A 10,669-nucleotide genomic window follows, 5' to 3' on the forward strand; every position below is an offset into this window, starting at 1 on the left:
TATATATAATAAATATGTATCAATGTATCATCAATTAAACTTATTTCGAAAGAATCACAGTCTTAGCTTGCTTGGCCGTATAACGTAAATAACATTGTTAACTATTACTTTGAAAAAAATTAAATATTAACATTTATTTAAACGAACAAATAAGTTAATACTAATACTTTGAAAGTCCAATAAAAATGCCAAATGAAACAACATATTTATGCGCTCAGTAGGAATAGATGTCTATCCTAATGTTAACTAACTCTTTAATTTAACAAGATATGAAGATACCCCCATTAGTAATTCTTTAATTTTATAATTTATAAAGACTAATATTAGAAAATACCTTTATACTATTTTGAAGAAAATACCAAATTGTGTAAAATATCTAAATACATTGTATATGATAACTACTTACTAAGGTTAGAAGTGAGTTGAGATAAAACAAACTCAAATTCGACTTAAGAAAATTGAGTTTGACTTACAATTCATCTCATTAATAATCGAGACTATTTTTTAAACTCAAGTTTGGCTCATTGAAAACTCATGAGTTAGCTTAAATAATAAGAACATAATTTATAATTCTATATATTTATATATATAACATTAAAAATATAGATTAAATGCATATATATATAATCGAGTCAGCTCACAAACTAATGAGTTGAACTACTTATCCAAATTCAAGTTCGACTCATTTAATTTATAAGCTCAATTCTAAGCTTAAGCTCGTCTCATCAGTTCACGAGTTCAACTTATTCAGCTATTAACAAATCGAACTTGAGCTAACTCATGAGCTAACTTGACTCACTTCCAGTCCTGTTACCTACTATGATTTGTTATTTTAGTTGCATCATCCTTTTCCCCGTACAATTTCCTTTAAACTTTAGAGAAGTATTATCAAGAGTGTTAAGCAATCCTCTTTTGGTATTAAAAGATTGAAAATTTTATTAATACTTAAAAAAGCTTTATTTTTTGAGGTATCTTTACTTAGGATATCAAAAATTAATCCATCACTGATCGAAATTATATTTAAGAATTTATTATTGATCAATGGATTTTTAAATGAAGACAAATGAACTAATCACTTAACTAACCAAAGTCCATTAAAAAAAATTATATTAGTAAAGGAAAATATAACGATATATTACTCCTGTCATTTCTCTAAATTTTAACTCGATACCAAACAGTAAACAAACCGTGAAAGAGTTCTTCACCACACTTAGAGAAAGGCCCAGAAATCAATTGGCTGTATATTCTAAGTTTTTATAGGCTCTCTTAATGGTTCAGCCCAACAAAGTTTTGCATATGGCCCATTTTGTCTACGCCCTTATCCTTTTGGGTCCTTCTTAATGAGCACATCTTCCACAGTGAACTCATTTAATGTCTGTGAATACGAACAAAAACATATATAGAATCAAACTCTTGATTGTACCTGATGTAGTTGCATATATTGTAGCATATGTTGTTGTTGTTGTTGTTGTGGGTGGGGTTGTTACCCGGCCCATTCTCCTGCACAAAAAAAAATGTCTCTGATTGTTTTTACTTTTTAGAATAGACACTAATTGACTAATTGTGTGTCAAAAACATACAAAATTTTCCCTAACGGCCTAATCTATATAGGAAAAGAAATTGAAATCTCCAAAAGCATAGAAAAAATGTATAACCACCATTATACGATATCAGGAGATCATAATCTAAAATTATTTTATTTAATTTAACATTATAATTTTATGTATATAACTTTTATAATTATATATTTAATATTATTTAATTATTTTAACACTATTAAAAAATACAAAATAAGATAAGTAATAATGAATGCAAAAATAAGCTAACTTTAGATTGTTCTAAGCTATTTTTTGTTATTTCCCAAACTTTTTTATATATAATATTTTAATGATAATTGTTCACTCCTGTATTATTAGTTTTACATGATAAATCTAACTGTACACTAGTTTAAGTTAACGAAAGAAATAAATTTCATTCATATTTTATTTAAATAGCATCATTTGTAAAGTATAAACTATAATAAATAATTACGTAATTCTAAATACATTTAGTACTTGATAAGAAAATTATGTTTACCCTGTTCGAGGATATTTTTTACATATGACGTTTACTGCTGATTTGTAAATTGGCACATACCTCTTTTCTTTGAATATATTTTGAAATTCGTATTTTACCTTTTCCATTTTAAGATTATAATAAATTCGTGAGCTGCGAAGTATAGCAATAATATCTTATATTCTTATGTACATACTCATGAATGTATATTTTCAGAAAGCCAAAACCGAAAAAATCTTCCATTTTCCCAAAGAAAACAGACAACTAGCAAGAAGATTTCTAACAAAATTCCAAATCGTCACGCATAATTTCACTAGATAATTGGATCAAGAAATTTATTCTAATCGTGACAAATGAGAAAGGACAGCACATTAGATAATTTGGCTTATGGATTTTTCCTATAGTGGTAAATGGTTCCTGCCCCAAGAGAGAAAAGGGTTAAAACATTGTCCAAGAAAATTGTAATCATGGCCAACAGTGTGTTTTGTAAACACAAACAAATGATAGCAGCCAATATTCCAATAAGCATTCATTATCTAAAGCAATCTCGATTACTCGACTCCTATGTACCGCAAGCTATTCCGAACCAGATTAAATTATTTGATGACTACTAAAACATGATTTTACCTTCTAATGAACGAATATACAAACTAGTGTTTCATAGCGTGCGACCCAATAAGAAACCTTAATGGGGGGTTTAGAGGCTAGAGCTTAAAACTTAGTAGTTTCTAAGCATATCATTAATCAAATATAAGCAGATATTCAAGTGCATACATGAAAGGTTTTCTTTTCCATTACAGAATAATTTGTGAAAAGGAAAACATGAAGTGATAGTGAAGAATAACCCATGAATTAGTTTCTTTCAACTTCTAGTTCTAAAAGCAACCTCAATAAACATACATGATTGTGAAATATATGAAGATTTTTCTCCGAACAAAATGGGGGAAGGGGTGAAATAACAAATATAACACAGCCATAATACATGAATGCCTAAGCACATCGTATGCCCAACTCTAACCTTCTGAAGATCCCTCAATGAGAAACAAAAAGCTAAAATATTCAAAGCCCACATAAAATGGAACAGGTAAAATATCTGGCCCCCAAGATAAGTCCATGTGAACAGGTAAAAACAATCTGCAAGAAAAGAAACTCTTTTTATGCATTATATTTAGCTATGGCTAGCAAAACAAGAAATAAAAAAGACAGAGAAGTGCAACTCCATAATATACAGTATATCTGTTACCCTTGTTAGCCAATTAAGATGGTGCTTTGCAGTAGCAAAGTCATAGTTTCCTACTTACAATTATGACAGTCTGTAAGAAACATGTTTCAATTAACATCCACATGACTCCATTTCCCTGAATAGCATAAGATGATGATAAATCAAACTTATTCACCTAGTCTATCAAATATAGCACAACACCAACTACAAACTAGAGACAATCTAGGATGACCATGGAATTAATTAATTCTATTTCAGAGATGCAAAGCAAATCATACCAGAACCAGAGACACACAATAAATAACTTAGGAAATCGATGAAATATCAATGCTTGCTTTTTATCATGCAAAGACACAATATAATCTTCAAAATATAATAGAAAAAAAATACCTAAATCTGTCCCAAAAAAAAGTAGGAACGAACATTGTGTTATCTACTTGTCGGGCTGATCTGGATGCCCTCGTTTAGCTTTACGTCGAGCACTCTGAGTGTTTCCACTTCGAGCAGGCTTTTTGGCTTTTTTGCTGAAGCAGAGAAACGAATTAGTAACCACAACTTCCAATTCTTGTCATTTTTCTTAGTGTAAAACTTCTTTACATGTTCAACCACTCAGAATTAATAAACTTCAAACAAAGACAAATACAAATCCAAATATCAAGAGAACACACATATCAAGCGATTAACAAAAATTAAATCAGTATATGATCTTCAGGACATTCAAAACTGACCAGAAAGTGGCAGATAAAACTCTAGCCAGTAAAATAACAGGCAAGGCCAAAAGAGCAGAGGCCTGCAAGTTAACAGAGTTTTTGTCAAACCACAAAATCAAATAAGTCACTGTCATCGAAATTGGTCAGGACACAATCAGTTGATGCATACCGCAAACCATTCCAATTCTTTAGTAGCAAGAGGCTTAGTAAGCTCGTGCTTTTTCAGTGTCTCCTGGACAGTTGCTTGGACCTTGACAGCAGAAGAAAATAACACTCAGAAAAGCAATATACATGTTATCAAACTTATACAATGACTACTTTCAGTATTTCATTATTCTGCAATTTGCCCAAAAAAGGTGAATAGATCTCATTAATTGTGTAGCAATCAAAGCAATGTTGCTCTAGGCACGAAGACTAATATGGACAGTAGAGACTCAGGGAACTAAACTCCAAATTTTTACATATAGCATTGCAACAAACAAATAGGAGCTTGAGACAGTTTTCATCAAATCTGCTTACACTAACATTAATACGATGTCATGTTATGGTCTCTGAACTCAGAAAAGGTTATTATAGTGTAGTATTCAAGAAGGGGCATATTGTGACAGATGGTCACACCACAACCAGAATGAATAACCTAAATCTGCTGATGATGCAACTTGGCTTTCATTGTTATTATTTTTTAACAGGATGGCCTAAGCCTGATTGTAGAAGTGAGCAGCTATAACTACATGTATTGCTCTTTACACATGTGAAAAACAACAGAATCATCTATAACAGCAATACTCAACAGTTAAAATAAACAAATGTCATCAGATGCGAAAAGGCATGAAACCTGGCTATGATATGTAGTGGCAGAGTCCATGAACCTGCCATAAGCATGAACAACATGTTTTGTATAGGGCTTCAAAACCTCTTGTGCTTTATCAACATGAGGCTTCGCAGCAACAGCAACCTGATCAATGTATGGCTTGCTCAGCCTTTTAGCTTCCTGTCAACCAGTAAAGAGTATTTTCAGAAACAATACAACAGAGCAAACAAAACCAAAAATTAAGACCTACCTGATAATAAGGATCTACAAATTCTTTCGCCTTGCTTGCATGAGGAGCAATTGCATTCTTTGATGCCTCATAAATTTCAGTAGTTTTTGTAGTAAATAATTGCACATGAGGTTCGGCATTCGTTTTCACCACAGACCAGTGTTCCTTAACAGCCGGGATCCATTTCTTCATGTGAAAACCAAGACAAGTGAGAAATAATATAATTAAATTTGCTTGATTATTTACCAAAGTAACAACAAAAAACAAGGAAAGGCAATGGATCTCAAACTACCAGAGGAACAAAAACAAACAGATCAATATATTCATCTTTAGCCATAGGGCACAGCAGTTGAAGTTATACACCACTTAAAAGTGCTGCTGCACTTAATCCATACAATGACAAGTATCTCCAGGCAGTGCAGACTACTTACAGTTGTGATTGTTTCCACATGAGGTTCAGCCCATTTCCCGGCTTGTTCCTTTTTCTCTTTAGCCTAGAATGAACAGGGAAGATGTCAAAATGAAGCCAGTAGGATCTCTGTTTCTAGTGGCCAAAAAATTAAAAAGAAAAAAGCCAGTTGGGTAAACTAAATTATCATAAGAGGTACCAGACAAGAAAGTGTGATAAAACTAGAAAACAAAGTAGTACCTTTTGAGTAATCACCTCCCAAGTAGGTTTCCCATGTTTATCCCAATGAGTTTGAACCAATGACTAACAGAAAAACAAAATTCTCATTACTTCTAAAGAAGGCTGTATTATTTAAATCATAAAGCACACAATATGAACTCACCCTAGTTTGGACATAGTGTGCAGCAAGCCAAGGTGGAAGCCAAGCACTATGGACCTGATTCATCAGCATCAGTATGCATAAATAAACACATAACCAATATTATCTAAATTTCATAGCATATTGAAATACTTTATCAACTCTCATAGCACTACAGTTGTAGGCAGTTGATGCTTACATAACCATGTAAAATCTCATTCAACTAAGTACAATGTTTCAAACCAGTTTTTTTATTTAACTATTTTAAAATTTAGACCTGGAAATTCCTTATACTAGTGTCATGAAAATAGAGGGAAAAAGCCAAGAAAGAAAAAAAAAAGAAACAAGAACTGTGGTAGAAGAATTTCCACTTAATTGGATAGAAATCCTCTACCAATTATTCCTTTTTCACAAGTCATAAATCTCAATCTCCCAAAACAACTCTTGGTCTAGGCCCAAGTATATGATTTTCATTATCTGGTCATATTACAATCAATCAGTATATTTCGAGGTGTTATTATACTCCCTTTCAAACACTTCAAAAACGATCAAAACACTTACAGCTCTTGGATAGTGGATACCAAGCCATTTTTTATCACACAAAATAAGCGTAAAAGCAGACTAAACAGAGAATTCGATCAGTAAATATTTATTTCCAGCATTTGTCCTCCTGACGTCGACATTTCAAAAGACAGCCCTGACATTTTACCTAAACTAGATGAACTTATTCAGACTTCCACTTCTACAAGGTTTTCTTCATTTAATTTAACAAAAAACAAAAATTGCACAATGAATTAAAACAACCTCAATATCAGATCAACAGAACAACTGATAATTGGCAACTTGGCATGGATTAATTTGGAGGTTTTAACTAACAGGCACAGTTTATACACATGTAAGAAATATAACATGGTTTGAACACAAGGAAGAAAGACGGCAGAGATTGTTGTCAACCGAGGTTTTACCTCTGTTAGTTCTCTTGCTTTTGAAGTTGCCTCAAACTTTGCCTTCATCATCTCTTCCTAAACAATAATATTCGAGGGAAAAACAAGACTTCATCAAAGTCAAAATCATCAACAATCTTCAACAACATAACAAGACCAACTATGTATTCATATACCTCAGCAACTTTAAGAGCGCGTTCGGTTTTACGAATTTTGGTCTTCTGTTCCTCAGTTGTCTTTTGAAACTGCGGCACAACCCAGGTCACCATATATCATCATAAAAAATTGTTATTATTATTAAATTAAACTGACATGAGTACAGGACACAACTGCTGGAAATACAGAGCAAATCATCATGACACATATGTGCAAGTGGTTGGATTCCAGAGCTTTAATAATTATTTCTTACAATAGTTGTCAAATATCCGATATATTAGTGACATAGCATTATTACGTAGCGGAAATTTAGCAAAACATGAAAAGTTGCAATGCACTATTGATACCTTGACCTCCTCTCAAGGTTGTCAAATATCCACTATATCGTCGCCATAGCGCTATTGCATAATGGAAATTTAACATTGCATGATGATTGATAACCTTTAGTCTTCCATTTAATTTAATACTAGGAATGTAGAATCATTCAAAGCCAACTGACAATGCAGAAGATGAAGATTAATTTGTAAATGACATGGAGCACAAATCTACTCGCCCCCATCCCAATGATGGAAGAATTGGATGCTAGGCCACCCTTACACATTGGATATTAAAGGGGGAACGATCTATTCCTCAAAAAGATTAACTTGTTTCCTACAAACCCAATGTAGTGAAATGCAGAGTAATGAATGAGGAAAAGTACTTCGAAAAGAGTAAATTATAATGTTTGGTTGGGATGTAAAAGCAAAGTATATACCATCTGGCCAAATGTAGAACTTACATTTGCTAATTTTGAGTCCAACTGACGAATTGTTTTCTCAGCCTCGGCTATCTTGGTTTCCCATGTCAGCTTCTCCTTGTTTTTTGTCTCCAATTCACTTTTAAGTTTGTCCACCTGAATTGAGAATTTCAGAGTAAGCTCAAGAACTATAATCATATACGTGACAAATTCTCCAGCTCATTCATGCATAACCTGATTTTGCAGTTCACCAGCACGGGCATGAGCCTTCCCAACCTGCTCCTCAACGTCCAATGAACCTTTTTTCTGAGAAGAAATATTAATTTGGAGTTAGTTTTAATATAAAAATAAGTCAAAATGCTCCATGAATTATATTAAATTATTAAGTATGAAATATAACTAACAATTTTTCACCTATTAATTAAAAATGAAAACTAAGGAACACGAGCAAATTATTACCACAAAAATCTATAGTCCTAAACACCTCACCTGGAGAGAAGCAACCTCATTCTGCAGGGACTCAATGGTGCTCAGTCTTTCTTGGATAACTTTTTCCTTTTCTGCAATTATCTCATCCTTCTTCTTCAATTCATGGGATTTTTCACTGATTTTCGATTCTTCAAAACAAAAATTAGGCACCACATGTATTGGCCATCAAAAAAGTATTAAGAAAAATAAATATATATAACCAAATCTGCTTTTAAAATTATCTCTTCATAAAAACTACGGAAAATGGCAACTTGCTCGGACATCAAGCATCAACAAAATCCATAAATCGCTTCTCAAAACACAAAAAATTTTATTTCCTTTCAGTAATTCTAACTAAATTATTAAGAAATGATAACTAAACAAAAATCAGAACGCGACAAACACAACGCCTCACTCACATCACTGTCCTAATAATATAGAAATAAAAAACTGATCACAAGCTCTGAGTAACCGAACGGCGTAACTACCAAATACCAAGCTTAAAATCAACGAAACCGAAAGGAAATCAACTAATTAATTAATCCATTTCAGTAATTGTTTAATTAATTAATCAACTAATTAATCATCAAATCAGAATCATAACAAAAATAGTAAGTAAATAGAGAGAAGAGAAGAGAAGAACAAACCTAGGTGTTGGATCTTGGAGTTCAGTTGATCCAGTTGAGCAGCAGCAGCGGCAGCGGCAGCGGCAGCGGCGGCACCTCCATCGACGGAAACATCGTCGGCGGAGGCGGCATCGGCGTTAACGATAGAGGAAATTAGGGTTACAGAGAAAGCGAGGAAGAAGAAGAGAAAGAAGAAGTTCTTAAGAGGCGCCATGAAGAACACGATGATTTGCTTTGCCGCCAACAAAACAACAAAGCGTAATTATTCACAGCGCCACAACTGAAAAACAAAATAAAAGAAAACAAAATAAAAAATAGAAACCAGAGAAGAACAATGAATAATATACTTGTAAGTGTGTTTCTGTTTCTCTGGTTTGTGATGAAGAAGATTGATAGATATTTAAGTAACGGTGCGGCTCAGTTATTAATCATCCTTCTTTCTTTCTAAGCTAGGCGAAGCACCCAATGAAACTCAATTTAATTTTTACCTTTTTTATTTTTTAATAAATTGATATGCTACTCCTATTTACAGTACTACTACTAAGTATCAATAATAATAATAATAATAAATTTATATAACCTGTAAAAAATCTCTAAAATAAGTTCCTTTTTACATATATATAAATTTCTTTCTTGGTATCTAATTTTTTTAAATATTCTCAACAATATTTTTATCATTTCTAATACTTGGAAGATCAAAGTATTTGTTTATCATATTAATAAAATTATTTATTATTATGAAATATTGGTTGATGTTATAGAAGATATTCATAATATTGTATTGTATAAGAAATATTATATCTGATTAATTATATTAAATAGTGTTTAATCTCTAAACAGATGATAATAGAAAGTAAATCCATATTAAATTAGATGTGTCTTTTTTCCCCTTGCTACAAGCTTACTCTAAGAAGATAATAAGTATTAACTGCTTAACCAAAAAAGGGGGAGTTTAATATTAAGAAAAGAAACATATGTGGCTGGACTAGGAGGATTTGAGGAGGCCGTGTGTCTTTTGGAAGGGAATCCCATCTTTGAGAAAAGAAAATAAAATAAAGTGCACTCAAAACATGTGGCAAGCGAGGGGCACACAAAATCTGCAGATCCCCAATAATAACTTTCTTTTTTATTCTTAACACAGAAACTTTGAGTCAGGAATTTTTAATATTTTTTATTATTATTTTATTAGTATAAATATTAAATTACTTTTATTAAATAAATTTTATTAATTTATATGTATAAATTTTGTAAAATATTGGTGTAAATTATATTAATTTATGTATATAAAATTCTAATAAATATATGTACAAAATATATATATTTTTATGTGTAAAACGTCTATAAATATGACTATAAATTATTATTGGTCATGTAGTATTATTCTTCTTAATATTAACAATAATTTTTTTTTGTACTAATAATTTTTTTTAGTAACCTATAAGTTAGCGTTTGTTTTGTGTTACTAGGACTAAAATTGAGAGACTAAAATTTGATATTATGTTTGTTGGTCTAGGACTAGAACTAAAATTTAAATTTCAGAATACAATTTCAATCCTTTCAATACCTTCAAAAAATAGGGACATAAGAGACAAAAAATTTTGGAAACGAAAACTGAAATTTATCTAACATTTTCTTTGAAAAATACCCCAATCCAAATTAATAATTCCAACTTTGCCATTTGTGTTTCTTCAGTTCTTCTCATCTCCTTTCCTTGTCAAACACAAATATACCATCACCGAAGAGCCCTAGCAGAAGCCCCTGCCTTATTGCCGCCGCCAAAATCACCACAACCTCATTATCATCAATCCCACCGCGAACAAGATTAGTCTCCGAATAAGGTTAGCCACTATGTTTGTGTCGTTTTTCAGTTTGTGGTCTCTTCTTCAATCATCTCTTCTTTTATCTATTCGGAGGCAGAGCCTTGCAAGAATCAGGAGACAATGAA

The 10,669-nt window shown here is 32.0% G+C and overlaps 1 protein-coding gene across 4 annotated transcripts; it reads right to left on the minus strand.

Moving 5' to 3' along the window:
• Positions 1-2,883: 2,883 nt before the first annotated feature.
• Positions 2,884-9,157, minus strand: LOC107470939 (uncharacterized). 4 transcript variants are annotated; one of them, XR_001588537.3, is made up of 16 exons: positions 8,746-9,157; positions 8,120-8,247; positions 7,865-7,936; positions 7,673-7,786; positions 6,915-6,983; positions 6,760-6,816; positions 5,819-5,872; positions 5,677-5,739; positions 5,459-5,521; positions 5,049-5,213; positions 4,823-4,978; positions 4,157-4,237; positions 4,006-4,067; positions 3,701-3,801; positions 3,357-3,413; positions 2,884-3,189 (listed from the first exon to the last, which is right to left on the minus strand). XR_001588537.3 is itself a non-coding variant. In XM_016090360.3 (15 exons), exons 1-14 carry the CDS (start codon positions 8,936-8,938, stop codon positions 3,711-3,713), a joined length of 1,368 nt encoding a protein of 455 aa, XP_015945846.1. In that variant the 5' UTR covers positions 8,939-9,156; the 3' UTR covers positions 2,884-3,189; positions 3,701-3,710. The 4 variants fall into 4 exon arrangements, 2 of the variants coding, with proteins under 2 accessions (XP_015945846.1, XP_015945845.1); XR_001588536.3 differs by having other exon boundaries at positions 3,668-3,801; positions 8,746-9,156; XM_016090360.3 differs by lacking the exon at positions 3,357-3,413 and having other exon boundaries at positions 8,746-9,156.
• Positions 9,158-10,669: the final 1,512 nt, after the last annotated feature.

Source organism: Arachis duranensis, chromosome 10, assembly GCF_000817695.3.
Source record: "Arachis duranensis cultivar V14167 chromosome 10, aradu.V14167.gnm2.J7QH, whole genome shotgun sequence".
Lineage (NCBI taxonomy): Eukaryota > Viridiplantae > Streptophyta > Magnoliopsida > Fabales > Fabaceae > Arachis > Arachis duranensis.